This window comes from Xenopus tropicalis, chromosome 5 (genome assembly GCF_000004195.4).
Source record: "Xenopus tropicalis strain Nigerian chromosome 5, UCB_Xtro_10.0, whole genome shotgun sequence".
Taxonomy (NCBI): Eukaryota; Metazoa; Chordata; class Amphibia; order Anura; family Pipidae; genus Xenopus; species Xenopus tropicalis.
Genome location: NC_030681.2, coordinates 35486115 through 35513277, shown reverse-complemented (window position 1 = coordinate 35513277; position 27163 = coordinate 35486115). Strand labels below are relative to the sequence as shown.

The following is a 27163-nucleotide window of genomic DNA, read 5'->3' as shown; positions in this document are numbered from 1 at the left end:
GGGATCTGTTATCCGGAATTGGATTTATGTAACGTTTAAATTAATTTTTTTTTGTAGACAAAGAATAATCTAAATTATGTAAAGACCTCTTATCTGGAAAACCTCAGGCTTCTAGAATTCTGGCTAACAGGTCCTATACCTGTATGTATGTATGCATATTATCTAAATTACATAAATATAAAGCATAGAGATAAATACTTCTAAAATGCAACATTAAGTCAATGGTTAAGTGTGGGAGGAATAAGGAGTAGGAGTAAATATATAAACCGACCAGAGAGAATAAACACTAAGCATTAGGAAAATACATGTAAGCGGTTTCTTTTTATGTTTATCATGAGTCTTTTCACGATAAACAGTGAGCTGTTGCTGGGGGAACAAATATTACATTATGTAACAGCATCTCAATTTGAAATAGTATTATCTTGCAGCATGCCTTATCACCTTATACCTTGAAAGACAATTATTATAAGGTTATTGTAACACCAACACTGTAAGGAAAAATTCAGCATGATAAAAAAAGAACCTACCAGGATATCTGTAAGTAAGCGATAATCTTGAATCTCTCCATTTTTGTCAGGGCTGTATTTTGTTATTAGACCTATTGCGACTCCAGCAACAGCAGCAGAAATAGGCACCCCTAAAAGGGTTGAAAAAAATTATTAATTGCATGTATCTAACATAGTTTTTAGAATGAAGTCATCCGCAATTTTAAATGTTACCTGCATCCATTAATGCCAAACTTCCACCGCAAGCTGAAGCCATAGATGATGAGCCTGCAATGTTTGATGACATTGTTAATATAATTTAGACCAACAAATCAAGAGATTTTCATAGTTATGTAATAATATAGGCATACTTTGCTCCAGTTTAATAACCCATTCCTGAATGAATAAGCAATTAACTTGCAGGGGTCTAATGTTTGCACCAGACTATAATTACATTTTGCCCCATAAATGATTAAAGACCAGAAAGGCGAGTTCCTAAAAGTACTTACCATTAGACTCCAATACTTCAGAGGTCACTCTTATTGTGAAAGGAAAATCTTTGGGGATAACTGGTCTTAATGCTTTCTCTGCAAGGGCGCCTACAAAATAAACACAAGTTCCTGTGATTCAATGTAAAGCACCTCCAAGCACTTTGGCACTGGTTGGTTATCCTAGTTCTGTGGATACATGCCACTTTCCCCAGACCATTAAATAGGCAGTGTCCTCATCCCAGAGTATATTCTGCTGGTTCTAAACTACCATGAGGTACAAAATATGTGCAGGAACTTAATTTTTTTTTTTTTTTTTGTCCTTAACAATTAATGTGGGAGGCTAACATTACCTTTTACAGAACAGGAATGATGTAAAACATTTCTAGAGCCTAAAATCTGATTTAACAAAGTACAGAATATACCCTAGTAAAGCAATACTGTCACATACATGCCCCTGTCAAGCTTCTCTGCATTGTCTTCTGCTTGACCCGTAAGCTACATAAGCCTCTACGTAAGTTGCGTAAGTTTCTAGGCTAGTCTGGGCAGTTTTGCTGAAGTTACGTAGGTGTTACCCTAGCTTTATATTTAACTTAACAAGTGGTAAACAAATTGCATAAGAGGCCAGGCTCTAGCCCCTCTTTGGACAAGGATTTTACCAGGCCTGGGACAACAGTGTCCCCTGCCCCCCACCATGGTGGCCCAAAAACCAACAACAACAATATAACACATGTTGTGATAAAGAGGATATACTGTATAGAAATGAAACAGCATCTGCATAAGTGGCTAGCTTTCATTATAGCTTACCATGACCCAGTTCACGTCTGTTAATCCCCGTCACTTTACCAATTTCATTAGTCGCATATGGTGGAAACTGAAAATCAAAAACACTGTTGAAACAGGACAATTCTGATTTTATTAAATGTGAAACTAATAACAAGAACACGACAACAATCAGGTCCAGTTGGATATTTAATGTACAGCAAGTGAATTAAGATACTACACCTATAAATACATCTGTAACTGGAAAAAATCTCTCCTTTTTCTAAATATTTTGTATGTTTCTGTACAAAAAATAATTGGCATAACTGAAATATATACTAGATCCCATGCTTTAAAAAAAAAAAAAAAAAAATGATTTGGATTTTGTAGTAACATGGTCAAAGTCTGCCTCATTGCAGTAATACATAGCAACCTTTTAGAACATTTCAGTCTGAATGTTAGTTTTAGATTATTGTATTTAAACGATCAATATCTACACATTCACTGAAATAAGTCTGAAATCTGAACATGTATGGCCAGCTTAATTGTTTTTTGGCTATGTAAACATGCAGACATTATATAAGATTAGAGATAGAGACCTTTTATAGGCTGGTGACCATAAGCCAAGTTATTCATGCAGGACTAGCAAAGAAAAGCCTGTGTCGCTGAAGCTAAAATCGCATATTCAGGTCAGAAAATAACCCAAGATGTTTTTTCTTTTGCCGAAAATGAATAGGCTGTTTGTTTATTTTAGATTCGTATTATCTTTCTAGGGGATCAGTCATTGGCAGGGAACCAGCACAGCATAATGGCGTCATCACGTTTTGAAAAGGCAGGCAAATAAACTGCTTTTCCACCGTTTACCCCGGGTAAGGAGGAAGAGAATTTCAGAATACGTCTTAGGCGTATAATGGCTTAGGAGTTGATACATACACCTTCACAGTTAGTTACTGATCTTAGAAGTTTGGAACCATAAATATGGAGACTAAATGTGGCAATACAGTCATATGAAAAAGTTTGTGAGCCCCTCTCAATTCTTTGGAGTTTTGTTTATCATTGGCTGAGCTTTCAAAGTAGCAACTTCATTTTAATATATAACATGCCTTATGGAAACAGTAGTATTTCAGCAGTGACATAAAGTTTATTAGATTAACAGAAAATATGCATCATAAAAAAAACAGGTGCATAAATTTGGGCACCCCAATAGAAATATTACATCAATACTTAGTTGAGCCTCCTTTTGCATATGTAACAGCCTCCAGATGCCTCCTATGAGTATCTGATTTGATGAGTATCTGGATTCTGGATGGTGGTATTTTTGATCATTTCGTCCATACAAAATCTCTCCAGTTAAGTTAAATTTGATGGCTGCAGAGCATGGACTGCCTGCTTCAAATCATCCCATAGATTCTCGATGATATTCAAGTCGGGGGACTGTGATGGCCATTCCAAAATGTTGTACTTCTCCCTCTGCAAAACTGTGTTTAGCATCATTGTCTTGTTGGAATATCCAACCCCGTAACTTTAACTTTGTGACTGATGCTTGAACATTATCCTGAAGAATTTGTTGATATTGGGTTGAATTCCTCCGACACTCAACTTTAACATGGGCCCCAGTCCCTGAACTAGCCACACAGCCCCAATGCATGATGGAACCTCCACCAAATTTGACAGTAGGTAGCAGGTGGTTTTCTTAGAATGTGGTGTTCTTCTTCCACCATGCAAAGCACTTTTTGTTATGACCAAATAACTACATTTTTGTCTCATCAGTCCAAAGCACTTTATTGTGGCTTGTCTAAATGAGCTTTTGCATACAAGTGGCTCTGTTTGTGGTGTGAGTGCAGAAAGAGCTTCTTTCTCATCACCCTGCCATACAGACACACCATCTGCAGCAAGATGTTCTTGCAGTTCTTTGGAGGTGGTCTTTGGGTTGTCTGTAACCATTCTCACAATCCTCCGCATATGCCGCACCTGTATTTTTCTTGGCATGCCAGACCTGGGTTTTACAGCAACTGTGCCTGTGCCTTCCATTTCCTAATTCCATTCCTTACATTTGAAACTGACAGTTTAAACCTCTGAGCTAGCCTTCCCCTAAACCATGATACTGAACAATCTTTGTTTTCAGATCTTTTAAGAGTTGCTTTGAGGATCCCATGCTGCCACTCTTCGGAGGAAAGTCAAACAGAAGCACAACTTGCAATTGGCCACCTTAAATACCTTTTCTCATGATTGGACACACCTGTTTATGAAGTTCAAGGCTAAACGAGCTAACTCAACCAATTTGGTGTTGCCAGTAATTAGTATTGAGCAGTTACATGCATTTAAATTAGCAAAATTACAAAGGTACCCACATTTGATTTAATATCATACAACTAAATACTGCTTCACTAAAATCTTTGTTCAGAAAACACCCCAGTACTCAGATGTTCCTGGGAAATAAAAGACATACCACTGATCTTCTTTTGTTGAAAGTGAAGTAATTATGCAGGCTGAAAGGGATTCCCAAACTTTTTCATTTGATTGTATACGGGCAGATTTTAGCTGCTGATGCAGATAAAGGACATGTAAACCCCACACACAAAAATGTAATCAGTGAACAGCCTCTTTGAAATCTTTCAATAAAAGCCACTTTGGTTGTCTAGAGGTTAATAGTAAGGCTGCAGCTTCCCCTTTATCACTTAGATTTCCTTCTCCTCCTGTAACCCACTCACCCCCCCTCAGTAATTTGCTTTGATTCCAGGCTTGTGGGCATGCTCAGTTGTTCTCAGCTCAGATTACTAAACAAGCCCTCCAGTCTAGCAGCCAGTGAAAAGATGGCATTGCTGGTTTCCATAGAAACTCAGCTCTAGCTGTCTGCTTTAATTTTTTTTCTTGTAACTTTCTCTCCTGAGCTCAGTTTAAAAAAGCAGAACTTTTATCGAAGACATTTCTGCCTGTGTGAGCCTGTATTCTTGATGAAATGTATGCTGAATAAGGGTCTGTGTGTGTGTGTGTGTGTATGTAGATTTAAATGTATCAGAGAAAAAATGGCCACAGGGAGAAAGCTGCTATTTGCTTTAGGAAAATGTGATGGTGCTGGCAAGCGGAGGGGATATATGCAATACAAATGATGCCATTTGGGTGGGGGAGGCGTGCCCAACTGATATACATTGTAGGCAAATGTAGGCTTTACATGTCCTTTAAGTCATCAGTTTATCTACCCATGTATGGGGCACTCCAATGGCCCTCCCATCTGATACTGTACAATTGGGCAGGTATCGATCGATAATTGGGCAGGTATTGATTAGACAGGTTTAATAATCTCATTGGTGCAATGACCACACTGGCTTGTTGGTACAGTTCTTGCCCCGAAGGCCTGTGTCGGATCAGCCTGATATTGCCCACCTCAAGGTGGGGGTATTGGGAAAATATTTTATTACATCTTTTAATGCATAGCCAGCTTTCAAAGCTCTTCTATCAGTTTGGCTGGGAAGACATTCCGATTATCCGACATGTCAGCGAATACTTACCTCATAGTGTAGCATAAAATTTTTATCTTTCACACCACTGCAAAAAAAGAAAAAAAGATAAAAGCATAAATATTTCTAAGGCACTGCACAGAATTTCATCAGCAGTTATGTGTTAACTAAGTCCGTCATATGGTACTTTCCTTCAGATGAAAGAGCAGCCAATTACCAGCCAAGTGCTGTGAATGGAAACGCTTAACGCACGCTGCTTGTACAAATTGCACCCACGCGCTCACTTAATTTCAACAATTTGTCATTCTGGAAGCAACAGCATCAGGACAAGTTTAAATGTCAGATATGTGACTCGATCCTCCTGGTGACGTGGTGCTAGTGACTCACATTTTCAGCTTTGGCACAATCTGGGGGCTTCTGAAGCTCAACTGCGGCTGCACAGGCTGATAAATGGGAAGACAACAATATTCTTCCCGCGCTGATTTGCACACAAAAGACTGATCGCACATTCATGCTTTTTGCTTGTGATTCATGTGTATTTTTAGGGCTTCCACACAAAGAATAGCTTTTCAGGCTTTCATTCAGCATGAATATATGTTATTTTTAGCTTAAATCCAAGAAAAATGTGTTTAGAAAACTTAATACATTGATTTCACAGTTGTAGAGAGATAAATTAATAGGGTGACTATTGGGAAAAATAAAAATGTAACATAAGCTTCCTCTCACTGAAATAAGAAAAGTTCTATATACAGGTGTCGGATCTATTATCCAGAAATCTCCCAATTATGGCAAAGCCTTCTCCCATACAGTCCCAAAAAAATCCTATTGGGTTTATTTAATGTTTAAATACATTTTTTTAGTAGACTTAATTACAGAAAGACCCCTTATCCAGAAAACCCCAGGCCCTGAGCATTCTGAATAATTAACTGACATTCTTAGAAATGAGTTATTTATGAGTAATTTATCAAAAGATCCAAACTGAATAAGAATGAATGCAAAAAAAAAAAAGTGGAAAAAACACAAAAACCTCAACTTTTTCGTTTTGTTGCACAAAAACTTCAACTGGATCAAATGGATAAATACCACATTTTCATAGAGGTACACTGTTATGTACACAGTGATACCTGGTAATGTGTGGTGTGTTTTGCTACAGTTTATTTACACAGCATGATAAATAGGCCCCTGACGTTTTTTTATTTTCATGAGAGGAAGCAAAGGGTAAGGTCACACAGGCGTACGGTACTGTCAGGCTGAGCTTATACGCAAGCTTCCAATATGTTCATGTGACCTTTCCCTTATACAAAATTTAGCTGTATACTCTCAAGAACGCAACTTTATTGGGCTTATTAATAAATACTATCAGTATTGCAACCATGGTAACCAGTAAATCTGCTTTTAGGATAATGATGCATGGGAGTGAAGACTGGGCATAAGTAAAAACACACACCCTTGAAAAAGAAGATGAACAAGATGGAAAAGTGAAACTACAGAAGCTACTTTAAAAAATGGTGTTTAATTATAGAGGTGTGCAATCACAAACAGCACCCTCTGCATGCTTCACACACACATCTACAGTTGGGTGCTCTAGCACTATCTTTTATACACATATTCATAGATTGTAAGCTCTTTGGGTCAGGGACCTCATTCAAACAGAACTTTATTACAATTCACAGCACTTGTAAAGTGTATTCATTATCATACCCTATATACATATATATGGTAATTGGCACATGTATAGTTAACAGACATGTGGGGAGATTGGTTGTCAATAATTGTCACATGGTATAAATGGTTTGTTTCACTTTGAATTATTTAACCTTGAAAAAGGCCCCAAGCAGGGGAAATTTATGGAACAAAGCACTTTGAGACATTAGGCATTTGATATTTTCATTGTGTGTATTATATATATATATATATATATATATATATATATATATATATAGCGCCTGTTTGTGTTTAACACTTGTACACGGTTTGCTCTATATAAATAAATATAATATACATACATACAAAACAGCTTCCTAGTCTGTTTCTGCCCTCTAGTGGTAAAACACAGTAAATTGCAATTTCAAGCTAATATTCCATAAGCAATTTTATTGGATGGTTCCAGTGTGGTCCCATTCCTGATCAGGTTAAGTGATATATGGGTTTTCTATTCAAAAACAATGGTTGTTCTCTGGAAGCAGCCAAATTTTTCTTTTAGTAGTTCACCGGCGTCTACAAGCAAATTGGGCATTTTTACCTTTTTCTGTTTCTTTCAAAGTGTCCGCTGTGCCCCAAAGGTACACAGTGTTATTACCAGAAGATAATAAGCTTGTCACCAGTAGATCATAACAACTAAGTGCTGTTCACAAACAATAAAACTACTATTTTGGGTGTTTCCCATTACATTAATTGGTGCTGTTGATGTAAACAAAGCGTTCATCTGTTTCTTTCACATAAAGTCTGATACCGGCTGACAGGCCAAATAGGCTGACCATACAGAGGGATGGCCTATGCTATTGTAACATTGAGGCAGACTGAGTGAGAAGGATTCGATCTAAGAGAAAATAATTACTTTCTCATCTATGAGCAAGCATTTTTAGTTTAAACAACTCAATCTTACAAACTGTCAAAAAGTGATTCCCAAGCTAATATACATGTCCAAATGTTAGGGGAATATAGTTAAAATCAGCTGAAATAGGCCTGTATGGAAAGTGTTTAAATTTTAAAATATTAGCCTGCACCCCTATGGGGGGTGGGGGGGAATTTTGGGGTTACAGGTGCCCTTTAAGAAACTCTGTATAACATGCTCTCATTTACTGAAGGAGCTTATAAGAAACCTTTACTAGAAAGTGGTAATGGGTTCCTAAGGAGACAGGACACATACCACAGTCTCGCACTTCAGGGTACTTCCACTTTTAAATTTATAAAAAGAAAAACAGAAACAACTTAGGCGCCCAAATTTACAAATACTGGTCAAACTGATTTAATCCATAACATATATATTTAGTGCAGTAGGTAAGGGAGTGTTATGCTTTTCCTACCTCAGTGCTGTAGTGATGTGATCAGATTTCATGCTTGATTCTATTGAGTCATATGTAACTGTGCACAGAACCTATTAAGGGGGGACAAAGCAGTACTTTAAATAGCCATTAAACATGTAGATTTTACATTACATTTATAGACAAAAACAGCACTGCAAATTGTAAAGTGAGAGCTCTGAACTTTTTTCAGGCATTAAAATGAATTCTAATTCTTCTTATTTAGGGGTGACAATTATTAGTGCTAAAATTCTGAAGTCACGTGAAAATGATAACAGCACAAAATCCTTAATTTTTTAATGTGTCTGGAAAAAAAACATTTGTCTAAATGGCAGACAGAAGCACCGGTCCGGGGTTTAAGGATAGCAATGATGTTCACTGGGGTATGTCCAACACATTGGCACCCCCAGTGACTTTCCCTTTCCTTGTCCATCAACTCTCTAAGTGCCTTAAATATAGAACATATGGTGCCTACATAAAACTTCATACAGGCAGCACCATGGATCAAAGCTGACTGTGGCATGGAAAGGGTTAAAATGCAGTAACATTTCATAATAAAGGTATTGATTTATATCTATATATATATAGGTCCTAATGATGCACTGAACCCTTCAAATCATCCTGGGATATCGCTAAATCCTGGATTGGGTGGATCCCCATATATAATGATATCCTAATATATAGGTATAACTGCCAGAACTTGCCTACCTGTGGTACTGATGGGAAACTACAGCGAGTTGTTATTGACTTACAGTATATGTGGGGGACAAATTGTGCCAATTTGGAGGCTCAGATCACCCTCAAGAAAACATTTTATACAACGTTCGTACACTTACCTGTGTTTGGCCCCGTTGAAATAAGGCAGATCCATGAAGGGGTTTAAAGAGGTCAACTTCACAGTTTATATTTCTTAGAGAAGTCAAATCTCTCCCATCACACCTAAGGAAAAGGCAACTTCTCTGTCAAGTCTGACTCAACCATCTAATATTCAAAGTGCTAAAGAATGCAGGAAAAGTACCTTCTGTATTCATTCAAAATTATGTTTCTAAAAACTTCCTTAGAAACAGCACTAAACGCCTCCATTATTTCAAACGGCTCTGCATCGGGAAACCTCTCTAAAAATAAAATCGTACAAAACAAGAAAATGTGTTGCTGTTCCAAGAAACCACTGTACTATAAAATGTTTATACAGGTATAGGACCTGCTATCCAGAATGCTCAGGACTTGGGGTTTTTTGTAATTTGGACATCCATATCCAATCCAATAAGGATTACATATATCTTAGTTGGGATCATCTACAACTGAGAAATCATTTTTAAAAATTTGAATTATGGGAGATGGTCTTCACATAATTCAAAGCTTTCTGGATAACAGTTTAATAATTAGTATTCAGCAACTAAATAAACAATTATTCCATAAAACAATAGAAGGCTCACTTACTAACATGGTGGTGATAATTGCAAACAGCTGTTTCTGAATGGAAATTGCTATGTTTTTTTTTTTACTACCCACAATTCGATTCCCCCAGCAAAAAGATGGCTAATTTGCAGCTATTGAAACTGCAGGAGGTGCGCCATGCTAATTAGTGCTTACATTTTGTAAATGGCAAGTGCACTTTCACACTTCATTAGAGCAAGCTGGTCTGGTGTTTTGGGTCTCCCTGCGTGTACAAAGAGCATCTACCAATGGCATCAAGTCTCACTCAGTTTTGCTTTGAACTAGAGCAGTGATCCCCAACCAGTGGCTCGGGGGCAACATGTTGTTCACCTACCCCTTGGATGTTGCTCTCAGTGCCCCCAAACCAGGGAGTTATTTTTGAATTCCTGACTTGGTGGCAAGTTTAGATTGAATAAAAAAAAGATTTCCTACCAAATAAAGCCTACTGTGATTGTGTGCATAGAGGCTGCCTAATAGCCAATCACAGCCTTTATTTGGCACCTCCATGTACTTTTATGGTGCTTGTGTTGCTCTCCAAGTCTTTTTACATTTGACTGTGGCTCACGACTGAGATGGTTGGGGACCCCTGAACTAGTGGTTGTTTATTGTAAATGAGCCATCAGTTTTGTAGAGCAGAAACACATGATAAAACTTCTAAAATTGGCCATAACTGTGCTCTTTTACTTTATTTTTATACAAATGTTTAATATTTATTCATGTGGCAGCTGCCATGCTACTTTCTCTCTCCACAGGCAAATTTACTTTTGCCAAACAGCAGATGAGAGTTGCCTGGTTTTCCTCAGAACTGAAGTGCAAACAGAATTCCATATGTCAGCTTCATCTCCCTTTGAAAATGATTAAAAAAGACTGCAGCAGCCAGCTGGTTTAGCAACATCTTTCATAACAAAGGGAGAAAAATAAAATGTAAGCGATACCTCTTAGGGTTTCCTCTGTCTCAAGTCTAATCTTGTTTATAGCTTCATCTCTAGAAATCTAAATATACGTTATAGTGTTAGAATAATAGCAGAGTTGCACTGAATCAAAAAAAGGTGTTTGTAAAGGTGAAAGGCCTAGAACTGTACACTGTACATGTGTTATACAAGATACAAAATGACAAAAAATATGGTGTATACACAGGGCCATATCTATGTATAAGCACCTGGTCTTAGGTCTGTGCCTAAGGCAGCCCCCGTGTGCTTACATTATCGATGATTTAAACAAATAAAAAAAAAATAAAACCCTACCCCGGCCACCGCCAGATGGTTCCAGGCCAAGTCAGGTGGAAGTCACATAACGCGCACTTGTACACGTGAGGTCACTTCCGCATCCTAGGGGCATAGTTAGGTCCTAAATACAGCCCTGTGTACACACCATTCACTATAACAGTTCCCCCACGCAATTATAGATGGAGTTATCACAATGTTCTGCTGTTTATGAATCTTAGTGAATTGTGAGCTTTTAGCATATACACGCATTAGACATTTCAGTATCCAAAAGACAAAAAGTTTCTTGCATACACAAGGGGCCTTTGCAGCTCACAGGTAATTGGAAACAATATTGTCTTGATACCGTACAACATTTTGGTCTATAAAACACGTTTGAATTATGTAAGAAAGTACAGTGCAGTAGAAACACTGTCCAAACATGTGTGATGAACCTAGAACATGATAACCTTCTCAGGCAAGGAAATATGGGTACTCAAACAGGAATAGATGTGCAGCAGGCCCTTTACGCACCGATATTATCCTATCTATGGATACATGGACAACATCACCTGAGGACTGATTGAACTCTACTAGAAGGTACAACAATTACAGGTAGAATGTCTTGCACCTATAGATTTAAAACCCCATTACAGGACTCCAGAATAATTTGTTCAAACTCTGGATTCTTTAAAGCTAATGCAATTTCCTTCATCTGTGCATTTGTACACTTTGCTTTGCACTTACTGCCAGCAGCCCATTCTTGCATGCAAGCACAACACTACGTATGTACCAAAGTGAATATCATCAGGCTAATGAATGTAATAAACTAAAAACTGTGCAGCTCCTAATAGTCTGGTGCTATTAAGCTAAAAGAGGGATTTGGGACTTACTGGAAAAAAAAATGTTCGACAGGTCAAAATGTGAGTGCAGATGTATTACAGGTTACAGGAACACTGCATTTTCACCGTTATAAATCACCTAAAAAATGATCACTGTTACTGTGCCATTTCTGTTAGAAGATCATTAAAAAAGTGCATTTTTTTTAGGATTTTTTAGGACTGTAAACTTCAGTGAGCAGCTTTGTCACCCCATTACATGATTCCTCCACCATCACCTCTATATTCAGCACTTTGATTTACAAGTCAGTCTCTCTTAATAAACTGTTTTGGTCAGCCACAAAAATGAACTTGTGAAAAATACAAAACAATATTTTAGTACTTCAGTTTTACTCACTTTGTCATGTGTAAAATCAGAAAACACAGCGTATATCTTTTCAGAAGCATACCTGTTACAAAAACAACCACAGTATTATAAAAGTTCTATTCTTTAAAAGTATAGTTACCCTTAATATTATTAGAATACATTTTTTATTGGAATTGGAATTTCAACTGCTTTTGAATTACTCTGGTAACCAGCAAGCAGTTTGGAAGCTGAATCGGAGAGGACTAGAACAGAAAGATACACGCTAATTGGAGTTTTTTTTAATTGCCATCCATATCGTTTTTCAGTTGCAGGCTGGAAATAAGCAATATACACACTAATAAATCTCATTCTTTCCCTTTCAGCCAACTGTCTCACACTATATTTTCTGCCCAATTTGCTAAAAGCAAGATACTGCTAAACCTACAGGGTTTCTGTTAACAGACAGCCAAAGTGTGTGAAATGTTTATTTGAAATGACACAAATTTACAGCATGTGCTACATGGCATCAGTTCAGGCACCAATGATTAACAGTCAGATGTTCCACTTACTAACTCGTAGTAGCCTGACAAAAGCTAATGGCTATGGGTAACGGCAGTTTAGCAAATATGTTAGTAAATCAACCTCAAAAAGCTGGACCATGGTATGGTTAAATATTTAGACATAATTAGGCACCTGCACCTGATAGAACAATTATGGTCAACAGACACTTAAAGGGGTTGTTCACCTTTAATGTCCAAATCACCAACAATTCTCTCAGCGTGTTAGAAGATCCATTTTCCATAAAAAAAAGCCATTGTAAAAGCTACTTTTTATACCTATTAAAATCAGTCCTTCTCCTGTCTCTCAGTTTTTTGAAGGGACGGGAGTGGCCTACTTTGAACCGGACACACTGAGAACTTTCTATATGCTTAAATCATCAGGTCCATGCTTTACCCTTACTCTTTTCCTATTGGGGCAATTCATTGGTTGTTTGTGCACCATAACAAGTTGCACCAGTTGTTTAAATTGAAAGTTCATTGGTTAATTTCTCCCTTGCAATAGCATAGTCAAACAGACTCAGCATATCCCAAATCTAACATACTATTATGTTAGATTTGCAGCACTCTGTCACAGGAAGCAAAGACTGATGGAAGACACAGTCAATAGGAGTTAAGTCTGCTGCCAGAACTTTGTGTTACATGAAATAAGGAAGTAAAAAAGCAACTGTAGTGTTAATAGGGGTCCCTGCCCCCCCAAGCTTAGAGTTTGCGCAGAGGTGAAGGATTAGCAGAGGGATGATTCTGAGGGGGATATCTCATCAGTTGCACATTTTTTTTGTTAACTATGTATATGGAAAAGATTGTTCTATTAATGTGAACTGATAGATTTGCGAATGCCATATAAAAGGCAAACGACCTCTTTAAAAAGAAATAGAAAATCCAAATACATGCACAACAATCCAACCTGCAAAGTGGCCACCCAATATGTGACACACACTCAAGCACCAATGCACACCACGATTACACACAGACAAATACTGGGGTTCCAGCAACCTAACAGGTGGCTTTGGGTTTATTTTGGTGCAACAAAATAAAAATACTGTCTTACTAAAACTTGTGTTTCAAATTAAAAGCTAGGCTTTATACTCACTGCCTTGCAGACTCCACAATATCCACTGGAGCCTGAAAAATCTTCTGTATGGTTCTCTTTTCCTTCCCATGTTCCTTAGCCAGCTGCTGGATGCCTTGTATGATCTGCTGTGAGTGTTTCACACCCAGTTTGACTGCATGGCAAAAGTCCTGCTGTAGAACATTTTCTGCAGCTGCTTCCATCATGACTGCAAAATAATTAATTTGAAGCTAAGCACAGACCATTCATTTGGTTATCATTCATTACATTCAATACTTAGGGGCTGATTTACCAAGACACAAATTTATATCCGAAAAATTCCGATTGGAAAACGAACATTTTGCGACTTTTTCGTATTTTTTCGTCGCCTTTACGACTTTTCGGAAAATTGTCGCGACTTTTTCGTAACCAATACGATATCTAGTAGAATTAAGTCTAAAACAACTGGACTTTTCTGAGTTTTTCTTGAAAACGTTTCACCACTCATCCGAGTGGCTTCTTCAGTTCAAATGACTGGTAGGGAATTCCCCGGTATTTAAACTCTTGATGGTAGTAGAGTCACAGACATCCAATCACAATGGTTCCATTGAACTTGTTCAGTTAGGTGTTAGCTGAAACTGACAGGTATGATCCAATCACAATGGTACCAAGATTCTCATTGATGAAGGTGTTAATCCTTCAAAGTACATGACTGGAAGTGTGAACTGTTGTGAAACTGCCGGGGTAAGGATGTCAACGCGCCATTGTATGTTGGTGACAAGCGGTGTCTCAGGCCCCCTCCTCTGTTCAGGGATGGTTTTTCCAGGCTGGCATAAATGGCCTCTTTCACACCTCTTTCAAACCATCTGTCCTCTCGGTCCAAAATATGCACGTTACTGTCCTCAAAAGAGTGACCTTTTTCTTTGAGGTGTAGATAGACCGCTGAGTCTTGTCCTGAGGAGCTCGCCCGCCTATGTTGGGCCATTCTCTTACAGAGAGGTTGTTTTGTCTCCCCAATGTATAAGTCTGAGCACTCTTCACTACACTGGACAGCATAGACCACATTACTTTTCATGTGCTTGGGTGTTGGGTCTTTCGGGTGCACCAGCTTTTGTCTCAGGGTGTTGCTGGGTTTGAAAAACACAGGAATGCGATGTTTGTTGAAAATTCGCCTAAGTTTTTCCGATGTTCCAGCAACATATGGGATGACTATGTTGTTTCGCCTGCTGTGTTCCTCCCTTCTGTTTGTAGGTCTGGTCTTTCTGTTGGTCTTTGATTTGGTTTTGATGAAGGCCCAGTCTCGGTACCCACATGTTTTCAGAGCTCCTTTTAGATGTTTATATTCTTTCTCCTTAGCCTCTGCATTGGATGCCACAGTTTCAGCCCGATGATGTAGAGTCCTAATTACACCCAGTTTATGTTCCAAAGGGTGGTGGGAATCAAACAGCAAGTACTGGTCTGTGTGGGTGGGTTTCCTGTATACTTCAATATCCAGGTCCCTCCCCTCTTTGATAACTATAGCACAGTCCAAAAAAGCCAGTTTGCTGTCTTTCATATCTTCCCTTGTGAACGTGATGTTTTTGTCCACCGAGTTTATGTGTTTGGTGAAGCCTGGAACCTCGCGTTCTTTAATTTTGACCCAGGTGTCATCCACATATCTGAACCAATGACTTGGTGTTGTTCCCTTGAAGGTGTCCAGGGCTTTCTTTTCCACTTCTTCCATGTAAAGGTTCGGTACAATTGGAGACACAGGCGAACCCATGGCACAGCCATGTTTTTGTCTATAGAAAACCAATACGACTTGCGCGAAAAGTTGCGAATTTTTCGTAGCCATTACGATTCGCTCGTATCTTGTTGCGACTTTTTCGTATTGAGCGCTCGTAAGCGGCGGGCGAAACTTTCAGACTTAGCATGATTTTGGAAGCCTCCCATAGGACTCAATGGCACTCTGCAGCTCCAACCTGGCCCAAGGAAAGTCTCCCATAGGGCTCATTGGCACTCTGCAGCTCCAACCTGGCCCAAGGAAAGTCTCCCATAGGGCTCAATGGCACTCTGCAGCTCCAACCTGGCCCAAGGAAAGCCTCCCATAGGGCTCAATGGCACTCTGCAGCTCCAACCTGGCCCAAGGAAAGTCTCCCATAGGGCTCAATGGCACTCTGCAGCTCCAACCTGGCCCAAGGAAAGTCTCCCATAGGGCTCAATGGCACTCTGCAGCTCCAACCTGGCCCAAGGAAAGCCTCCCATAGGGCTCAATGGCACTCTGCAGCTCCAACCTGGTCCAAGAAAAGTCACCATACTGAAGCTTGAATGAATCCGAATCTTTCGTACTCGGCGCGAAAGCTGCGAAAAAGTCGCGACTTTTCGCGCAATTCGTAACGGCTACGAAAAAGTCGCGACATTTTGCGAAACATTTGTAATGGCTACGAAAAAGTTGCGACATTTTGCGAAACATTTGTAATGGCTACGAAAAAGTCGCGACAATTTTCCAAAAAATCGCAAAATACCGATCATTACGGAAAAAACGCATTCGGATGCCGTTGGAACGTTCATGGGTTAGTAAATGTGCCCCTTAGTCTAATACTTTGAATTCAATGAATGAATTCCATATTTTTAATTTTAAATCTTGACGTTGATGAAGAGGTTATGTAAAGACATATTGTTGGGTAATATTTTGGTGCTTTTCTCACAGGCCTGTAGGTTGGGAGAAAAAAATACAATGCAATGCATGCAGGGATAAGCAACTGGCCCATAAAACTTATCGTTACAAACTTCAACATGTATTTCATTCTAACTATGTAAGTTGAAAAACCATTAAATTAGTTTATTGCATTTAGTTCTCAAGTTACTTTAGGCCATGTGACCAAGAATTTCTCAAAGGGAGTTGGCTATTTAAAGGAATTCTGTCACAGGAAAATGTTTTTTTTTTTTTTTTTTCAAAATGCATAGGATCCTCCCAGAGAACCCTGCATTGAAATCTGTTTTTTAAAAAGAGCAAGCTGATTTTTTTATATTTCATTTTGAAATTTCATGTGGGGCTAGACATATTCATAGTTTCTCAGGGTGCCACAGCCATGTGACTTGTGCTCTGATAAACTTCAGTCACTCTTTACTGCTGTGCTGTAAATTGGTGATATCACTCCCCTCCCTTCCTCCCCAGCAGCCAATCAGCAGAACAATGGGAAGGTAGCAAGATAGCAAGATAGCAGTAGATATCAGAATAGCACTCAATAGTAAAAAATCCAGGTCCAGCTTGAGACTCCTCCAGTTACATGGGAGTAGGAGAAACAATAGGTTACCAGAAAGCAGTTCTAATGTGTAGCGCTGGCTCCTTCTGAAAGCTCAGATCAGGCACAAAGCACTGAGATGGCGCCTTTGTTGGTTCAAAAATTAAATTTTAAATGGTAGAGTGATTTATTTTCCATGTGAATGGTGTAATACAAACTATAACATACAAATCACGACAGAATCCCTTTAAGTCTGTTACTTTTGCCTGTGTCACCAACACTTTGTGAATGTGATAGCATTTGAAAATGGGCAAAAGGTGGAAAAATCATCTCTGCATAAGGGAGATCATAAATTAAACATGAAAAGACCAACTAGGAGAAAAGGCTCTACAACAGGATTTTTTTGTCTCTAAGGAAATGGAGAAATAGTTATAACCTGAAAATGGAAACACAGAATATTGAGGGAAATGACCATGCTACTTGTAATATTTCAGTCAATGTTTAAAGTAAGGTAACTATTCATTTTAGACCAACGCATTTTATTCACAATATAACAGCATTCTAAAAATTGTATGCTCTCTTACCTATCTGGCTTTGCACTCCACCAGCTATGACCAAGTTTAATAGACTGGAAGACATTTCTTTTCTGGTAGGGTTAATAATGAATTCTCCATCAACCAGACCAACTCTCACTGCACCTATACAAACAAACAAAAAACACAGAACACTGACTCCATACATGTGTGAAAGAAATGATAAAGCTGAACATTTTTACTAAGCAAATCTCAAACTGGCGACTTATCTCCTTTTCTACCTTATCTCCTTTTCTACCCTCTTCAAAATAAATGTCACTTGCATTAAACAAATGTTTAATTTTTTTGAAATACTTGACACTATTCTTGACCTAGTGCTGGGTGGTATACCGCCATATACCGAATACCGTTTTTTTAAAAAAAGCTGATATTAGTTTTTCAAATACCCCCATACCGGTGTAGATCGGGGTTGCGGTTGAGGCAGGCCCTTTTATAAAGTTGCACCCGTGCATACTGACGTCACGTACGCACGGGGCGCCCATGCGTACGGACGTCACGTACGCACGGGCGCACGTGACGTCAGTACGCACGGGCGCAACTTTATAAAAGGCCCTATCGCCGCTTGTCTTTGGGCAGAAGGGGAAGAAATGAGCGCACGGGTGACACGTCAGCAGTGAGGGGGAGAGAGCGGCTGCGACTGCTGCTAGACTAATGTAGAAGCACACTCCTAGGAAAGTAGAGAAATCCATTTACCAAACCATGACATTTAAGAAAAGAACACAAATAGTGGATTTTTACCATTACTCTTCATATTAGCCCTGCTACATTCCACCTGTGACCCTAGTTTTATGAGGGCAGTGCTCTTTTAGACAATTTTGTATCTTTAATAAAGGTCCACTTTAAAATTGCCTAAGAACATTAAAAAAACATAATCAGCAGCATAACCAAGCTCTTTTATTCTTGATAATGCGTTGCAAAGCAGAATTCTTTGACGAAAGGTCTCATAAACCTGCATCTAAGTAAATGACCAGAAGGAAAGAATATTTCCCTTATTATGAATACCCAGTCAATGTTCCCGAAGGGATGGAGAACATCTCTTTGTGAACAGCTGCATACCTAAAAAAAAATACCGTCAAATACCGTGACACCGATATAATTTTGAAAAATACAGTGATATAAATTTTTGGTCATACCGCCCAGCTCTATCTTGACCCTGTTTGGTGGAAATTGTCATCAAGACAAGCTTGGAATCATCCCTAAATCTTGTGCATGTGCTAGACAGGGGGACAAATGTTTCCAATTGTTCCAATTGTACTAGATGGAACAATTGTTTCCATTTTGTTGCTCACAGGTAATTGAAGACAATGAAGAAAAGTAGATGTGGTGGGTGGCATTGAAGTGCAGTGTGTAGTGGATAAAAATCTACTAAAAAATAAAGAACAACTGAATTATTTGATTAAAATGGAGTCAATGTGAGATCCCTTCCTGTAATTTGGAGCTTTCTGGATAACAGATTTTCGGATAACAGATTCCATACCTGTCCAGTTAAACCTTGGAAAGCTAAAAGCAACTTACAAGCCTCAAATTCCACTTCATTACAGTTATTTGTAACTGTGATGCTTATGGCCCACATAAACTATATTTTGCAAAATGCAGGAAACATAAAGAAACATTTTGAAAAAGCTATCAAACATAATTTTATTCTGAGAATCTTTTTTTTGGCTTTATAATAACTGTATTATACTTTTATCCAAATGATATATGCTCAGTATATGCTTACCAACAGGCCCATTCCATGGTATGTCTGAAAGTGCAAGTGCAGCTGAAGCTACAAAACACACACAAAAGAAAATAAACACTTCATTACCAAACTGAAATGATGCACCTTAACAGCTTATTCTAATATTGTTACATGCTTTAACACTATTATGCTACAATTACATCTCTACTTATCCTACCAAGTTTCACTCTGCAGACTTCATTTACTAAACAAGGGGATATTGCAAACAAATTGTGCACCGCAGTTTGCACAGTTAGAATGAAGGGGAATATGGGGAAAACTGTTTTCAATTGCACATCCTGCAGTGTAATCTTTTTTAGGAGAAATGGGGGCCCTAAAAAAATGACAGTATGCAAAGGAAGCCTTGAAAGCCCAGAAAATCTAATGTTTAGAATCGTAGAAGGTAATGTCATACAAAGCACCGCAATAGTGGAAGGGTATTCAATGAAATATTACTGCAGACAGTATGTTCAATGCCTGGGTCTATAAATTTTGCAGCACTCCTTGATACCAGTAAACATGTGGCACAGCATAGATCATTTTGGAGCTATGAAAGCTACAGCGTGGGCATAATAATAATTTTACCCCAGCACCGCAGACTCTGTGGCATATGTCATTTAAAGGATTCAAGAAAATACATGTACTACAAACCAAAACTCAAAATTGTAATGAGAAAAAATAAAATAGTTCACCTCCATTTATTGCCAAAACATCTGGTTTATTCACCCCATCCACTGCTAATAAATTGCACAGGATCTGGTTAATGGAAAGAACATGGCTGTATGCGATATATAAAACACTAAATAGAACAAGTAAAATATTGCATGCTGTAGCTTCTAGAGTTTACAACACAAAGTGCTGCTGTCACAGAGATACCAAGTATGATAGTGTTTAAAGGAGAACTAAACCCTTAAAATAATTATGGCTAGAAATGCCATATTATACATAGTGAGCTTCAAATCTGTCACAGGAGCTTCCCATCTTGGATATTGAGAGGAGTGTCAGAGACACTCACATGCTCAGTGGGCTCTGGGCAGCTGTTGAGAAGTTAAGCTTAGGGGTTGTCGCAAATCATCAAGCAGTAAATGAGGTTTGTCATGGAAGCAGATACTACAGGGCTGTTTATTAAATACGATGCTTATTGTATTGTTTTCAGAGTTGGCATTTAGTAATTATCTGTATTAATTACTAATCAGCCTTATATTGTCACATTTATATTCTGCATACACAGTATATTGTGAGTCAGTCCCTAAGCTCAGGTAAGTGACAGCAGCACAGAGCATGTGCAGTGAATCAGCAGAAAAGAAGATGGGGGGCTACTGGGGCATCTTTGGAGGCACAGATCTTCCCTGCTAAAGGGCTGTAGTAGCCTTGGGCTGATACAGAAGCACAGAACATATATACATGAACATATGAACATTTCTTTGCTATTTAATTAAACTTTAGTTTTTCTCTAAGTATGCCAGATTATTTATTCACAAAGAATATGCTAAATACGGAAAAAACGAGGTATAAACTGCAGACAAATTTGCATGCAAAACTTACTTGTGTTTCATAAAAATAGCCAGCAGGAAATAGAGGTCGTACAGAACGATCTGTGAGTAAGAAACACAATTTTAATTATGTTTGCCGTTTTTTTTCTTTTCTAGACCATGGAAAATTGATACCCAAAGTTTGCATACAAACTACATATTTTTATCTTCCCAAAGCCCCCGAGATCTCTTCTGCATCTCGCACTGATCTATTTGCTGTTGTATAAGGAAAATATTTTTTTTGAGCATGGTATCAATACATTCTTTTATGGTAGGAATTTAATAGATGTGTAAAATCAAGTGCTGGCACCGCCATCCAGAATACCAATTTACCAATGCACAGATTAAAGCTCATTTTATCACACACAAGCATATCCATTTTATAATTTAAATATTTTGTGAATTCTGCACCAAATACATTAATAAACCTGCTCCACCTGCTTGTACACTTGCATCTTCAGTGCTGTAACTCATGGCAGTAAATTATAAAATAATTAATTGGTTCAAAACAGTGAAAATAATAAAAGTAAATGTAGTACATGATAGTGCAGTACCTATTATTCTACTGGTAAGAATTTCATCAGGGGTGATGCCTACTTCTCTTCTGAGATGATTTGTAGGTATTCTTCCAGCAGCAGCAGATTTTTCACGATAATCAACCTTTAAAAATCAGATTAAATTATGGTTAAAGAATTATACAGTGTTCATGCATGATATTTCTCATGTAGATTTTTTTTTTTTTGTAACCCTAACCTCAGTTGACCAAAGAAAACTCCCAGAATGCAACATCTAATTATGGGCTAAAGAATGGTAGTAGTAGTACAGGTATGGGATTCCTTATCCGGAAACCCATAATCCAGAAAGCTCCAAATTACAGAGAGCCTGTCTACCATAGACTCCATTTTAATCAAATAATTCCGAATTTTAAAACTGATTTCCTTTTTCTCTGTAGTAATAAAACAGTACCTTGTAACTGATCCCAACTAAGATATAAATAATCCTTATTGGATGCAAAACAATCCTATTGGGTTTAATTCATGTTTTATAGATTTTTAGTAGACTTTAGGTATGGAGATCCAAATTACGGAAAGACCCCTTTTCCAGAATACCCTTGGTTCCAAGCATTCTGAATAATGGGTCCTATACCTGTACCTCCTTTCTTCTCTCTATGTGACTCCACAGCAGACTGTGAATATGCTGCTAAGTGCCAAGAAGTAAAGTTTCCCACTGAAGATTACACCTATTTAGTTTGTCTATCAAAACCTAAAATGAAATGGTTGGCGATTTATAAAAGTACAAAAGTATATATGTCTACTGTCGTTCTGGCTGCAACCAAGCTTGATTGGCAAAATCCAAAAGAATAGGAAGAAGAATACCCGCAGGTTAACTGCAAACCGTTTTATTCAAACTAGTGGTTACACGACATGTTAAAACGTATTGATCCAAAACATGTTGTGTAACCCCTACCTGAATAAATAGTTAGCAGTAACACAATAAGTTAGTTTGAAAAAAAGCCACACATCCATCAAGTTCAACCTTTTATTCCTATAAATAACCTGTCCAACTGCTAGATGATGCAGAGAAAGGCTAAAAACCCTTTAGAGGGGAAAAAAATACCTTCCTGACTTCAAGATGGCAATCAGACCAGTCCCTGGATCAACTTGTACTATAAAGTATCTCCCATAATGCTGTATTTCCTCACTTGCTACACCTGCTGGTGTTGTTCTTCCTGTTCTTTTCGATTTTGTCGCTAAAAATCTGTATCCAATACATTTCAGGAAGCTGGAAGTGATTGTGATCACTTCCCATTATTATTTCTAAAATAAGGACCCTGCCATTTACAGGATAGGTTTTATTCAAAAGTTATTTCATACCAAACATCAGTTGTGCTGCCTCTACCACAAGTCACAGAGTTGCTCTACAGCAGTTTATGGAAAGAATCTGCCTCTAGAAATAATTTGTCATAACAGCAAGCAATACTATCTTTTCGTCTGTGGGAATATAAATATAACAATGTAGATTCATGACATGTGATCTGTGAGACTTTTTTCCACTTGTGCCTCAACATTTCTAGAGAAAAGTCTCAGCAAAACCTACAATTTTTGTCAGACACACAGACAAAAAAAAAAAAAAAAAGTCACCCCCTTTCTGGATTTAATGGCACTTAACTGCAAAATGCTACAAACTGTGTATGGTATAATATTGTTACAAAGTGGCAGAATGTAAAAAACAGACAGATGTGTTGGATATTTTTTAATAAGCCAATATCATTTTGCTTTGACTTGCCTAACAATCCCAGAAATTAAACTAAAAGATCACCACAAAAAGATACTCACTTACCACCAATGGCATGAACTGTGACGGAGAAGGCTTAGTTCTGCTGACAGCAGTTACCATCACAGAAGAATCACCTAACTTGAAGAAATATTAAAAAGGAATTAAAAGCAAATTACGAATGACATTAAGGTATTACAGTTTATCCGTTATTCCAAGCTATTTCTTCATAAAGGATCTGCCCAAGGAAGATCTACCTTATGAATTGTGAAAGCTATGGCTCCAAATCCTTGTGTAGTCTGTATCTGGTCCCTTACTACTAACATCACTGGATAAACTTCAGAGCAGGCTGATCAACACTCAGCCATGTCCAGTGTAGGCATCATATCAGCACTGTGTCTCCAAGATGAAACAAATATGCAGTTATAGAAAACAACTTGAAGGCATTAATCTCCAGTAGGGATGCACCAAACCCACTTTTTTGGGTTTGGCTGAACCCGCTCTGAAGGATTCGTCCGAATCCCGAACCGAATCCTAATTAACATATGGTAATTAGGATCAGAAGGGGTTAAATATCACCTGATCATTTAACCCTTTCCAAATGCTAATTAGGATTTGAGTCGCCGAATCCTTCAAAAAAAGCTTTGATTTGGCCGAATCCCAAACTGAATCCGGGATTCGGTACATCCCTAATCTCCAGTGTCACAAGCCTGCCATATCTCAGCCCCTTAATAGGAATCTGTCAAACCTTACACTCATTGCACAGGAACCAGTTATATGATCGTAATAAACACAAGCCAGGAAATATCATGGCTACCAAGGTGCCCCTACTCTGATTTACTAGCATATTGAGTAAGGACACCTACAACAGAAATAAAAAGAGGTAAAAAAGTAAAAAGATAAAATAAAAATATCACCCATGCAAACAAAGAGAAATATTCACTCTTACATATATATGCAAGTTACGTGACTCTGCAGACAGTTCATTGCTCTCCAATGAACTAAATAGGCTGTGAATGCAAAACGGGATTTTTTGATGGGGAAAAAAAGAAGACCAACTAAGGATCACTGTCTCATACTAAAACGTATCCCCTTTAAATTCAGGAAAAAAAACTCCCAGAAAAATTAGGATTTGCACAAAAATCAGTAAATATTAATTTTTTACCTTGACAACGGCACAGCCATCTGCAAACCGTGCCAGCTTCCCAGAAGAAATTTCCAGCTTCCTGTTAATTAGGAAAACATAATTACCATTTTTGAAAAATGAAGAAAAAAACGTTTAAAGGGAAAGTTAAAGGTAAAATTGAGTTTTAATTGCCTAACTGAAGGAAGTAAACCAAGTTTGATGTTGGTATTTATGTATGTCCTTTAAAGGAGAAGGAAAGGCTAAGTCACTTGGGGGTGCCAAAATGTTAGGCACCCCCAAGTGACTTAAATCGCTTATCCCGTACCCCGGGCTGGTGCCCCTGTTAGGAGAGAACAGCACCAGCCCGGGTACCTGCAGCGATGCGCTTCCTCCTTCCGGCTTCGTTTTGCAAGGACTAAACGACAGGCGCATGCGCAGTAGTGAAAAGAGTGAAAAGCTGACTTCTCTGACTCTGACTTCTTCAGCTTTTCACTCTACTGCGCATGAGCGCGCACTGAAGCAGGAAGGAGGAAGCGCTGCAGCTACCCCGGGCTGGTCCTGTTCTCTCCGAACAGGGGCACCAGTGTAAAAAGTAGGCGATTTAAGTCACTTGGGGGTGCCTAACATTTTGGCACCCCCAAGTGACTTTGCCTTTCCTTGTCCTTTTAAGGAGACATATTAAATAAATGGGGAAACCCCTAATTTTGTAGGCAATTATGAATAATATACAGTGCTGGTTTCACTTTGGGCTAAACATTAATCCTATCTGTAAAAATGGCCCCTTTATTGGAGCTCCCTATAGATCCTATCACTTCTCTGTCCGTGTGTGAAATGAAGAGTGGGCGTGTCCTAACAGTTCCTGCCAGAAGCACAGTAGGAGGGGGAGAGCCAATCACAGCCCTGCAGTCACACAAGCACAGACAGGCTTCAGTTCCCTATCAGGTCAGCCTAGCTGCTGATTGGTTCCTATCCTACAGTGCCTATACTGAGAGCCGCTGGCCCCCCCTGCACATCCAGAGAATTCAGCCAGCAGGAAGTGGAACAGATGGGCGGGGCTAGTGGGGTTTTGGTGGAATTTCTCCAAAAATCAGTTCAAAACACAACATTTTTAAGCACAATCCTTCTATATCTAGAGGAGTATAATTCCCTGGTACATTTATAATTTTTATAGGATATGTCTCCACAACACTGGGTAAGTATTTACAACAGTATCTGATGGGCTGCAATGGAGCTGTCAGTCCTCCAGTTATTATTTTCAGACCCCCAACATCTAAGGATTCCTACATAGCAGGGCTGCTGTACTTACCTGCATGGCTCATGCCCTTTGTGACTACAATTTTTAGCAAACCTTTGTGTGTTTCTCTATATATATAATATGTAAATTCTACCTGCTGGTTGGTTGTTATGGGTTATTACTCCTGGGCAAATTTAGTGCCTTTCATAACATAACCCTGAGAGTGTCTATTCCAGGGAATTGTGACAATGTACAAGGGGGTTAGTTAATTAGTCCTAGTAATGCTGTTAACTCTATACATAATATATAAATATATGTGACAGATTAGAACAAGTTAACCTGGCTGTATGTCTTTTAGAGTGTGGGAGGAAAGCAGAGTTCCTGGCAGAACCCCTGGGGTTATACAGCTGTGTATATATACCTGTGTATACATATAAACAGTGCCCCCCAGCGGTCCCATATTGAAATTGGCATTAAGCAGCCTTGCCTACTACAAGTAATAACATTTGAAGTGATAACCTGTGGAACATGGGGAGCTCCTTCTCCACTCATGGCCACATAGGAGTCTCCCAGCACCCCCATTGGTTGCTGATTATTCAGATCACTGCCAGTCTAACACCAGAGAGTTACCCCCCCCCCCCCGTCCTTCTACCCTTGTGTGACATGTGACCCGTCCCACACTCAGTCCCACACTAGTCACCTGGCTCCCAAATCCACTGTCACGGCTCCGCTCGCTTCCCTTCTGCTCGGTGTGAGTGGGATCCGGTAACAAAGCAGCCCAGAGCGATGTACCCCCGCCCAACGGGCACAGACAGCGCCTCCAGCTCTGTACAGAAATCGTTTCATCGCGTAACACCGGCATCTAATGGGGGCTGCCATGACACTTCCCTTAGCCCTTTCACCATGCTGCAACAACCCGGATGCTCATTGGCTGATCGCTGCATGAAGCCACGCCCTCCAGTTTCTATCGCCCTAGTTTCTCTTCCTTTGAATTAAGCGCCGTGACGTCGTGTACATTTTGACGTGTACTTCGTGCGTTAGGCCGCTGGGTAGGGCTGCTGTCTGTGGCGCTGTTCCACTGAGAGAACTTGACGAGACGTTTGTTATTCTAAGCAATTAGTACAAAGTATTGCTGCTAAGACGCAAATACAAGGCGGAAACCAGTGATTTTACTCCGCGTTCATGCACGTTTTGTAGTTGTGCTGCTTTTTTAAAGTTAATAAGATCTGGAGTTTAGTTCATGCATTCGGCCACTAGATGGGGCTGCTCTGAAAAAATGCCGCTATTTAATCCCGATTTACATTTATACATCCAGTCCATATTGAGTTAGGGCTGCAAGGTTTTGCGGAAAACTATCAAGCTGGTAAAATCTCTGGTTTATTCATAGGGTTGCCATATCTGTTGATATATAAACCCAGACAAAGGGGGACCCATGTGTGATAACACTGGGGGCGTACAATGCCAACGTCATCACGCAAACCATCGACGTCATCACATAATTGTTACAGTGATGTCATCAAATAATTGTTTCTGGTGGTGTGGTGACTTTGGGGACAAGGTAATGTGTCCGCTAGACCCAATTTAGAGGGTTTCTGCCTAGTTTTCTGAATGTAGAAAACCAAACTGGCCAACTACCCTAGATCAGGGGTCAGGAACCTTTTTGGCTGAGAGAGCCATAAACACCACATATTTTAAAATTAATTCCGTGAGAGCCAAACAATATGTTTGGCCGCGGATGCTTCGGGGCAAGGTAGGGTGGGTCCCAAGGATGCCAGATGCGGATGCGATGCAGAGAATGGCGTGGCCTGCGTT

At 39.1% G+C, this 27163-nt stretch overlaps 1 protein-coding gene across 1 annotated transcript in view; it reads right to left on the bottom strand.

The window, feature by feature from the left end:
- Window positions 1-26238, bottom strand: part of pnpt1 (polyribonucleotide nucleotidyltransferase 1) — a 39013-nt gene extending 12775 nt beyond the window's left edge. Inside the window, 19 exon segments of the mRNA NM_001017033.1 lie at window positions 528-637; window positions 720-773; window positions 995-1084; window positions 1781-1847; window positions 5245-5281; window positions 8220-8290; window positions 9053-9155; window positions 9235-9331; window positions 10589-10646; window positions 12092-12143; window positions 13691-13877; window positions 17457-17570; window positions 19186-19233; window positions 19878-19941; window positions 20731-20780; window positions 21272-21377; window positions 23058-23132; window positions 24157-24217; window positions 26052-26238. Of these exon segments, the coding sequence (NP_001017033.1) occupies window positions 528-637; window positions 720-773; window positions 995-1084; window positions 1781-1847; window positions 5245-5281; window positions 8220-8290; window positions 9053-9155; window positions 9235-9331; window positions 10589-10646; window positions 12092-12143; window positions 13691-13877; window positions 17457-17570; window positions 19186-19233; window positions 19878-19941; window positions 20731-20780; window positions 21272-21377; window positions 23058-23132; window positions 24157-24217; window positions 26052-26230 (1623 nt within the window). The 5' untranslated portion in view covers window positions 26231-26238.
- Between the last annotated feature and the right edge of the window lie 925 nt (window positions 26239-27163).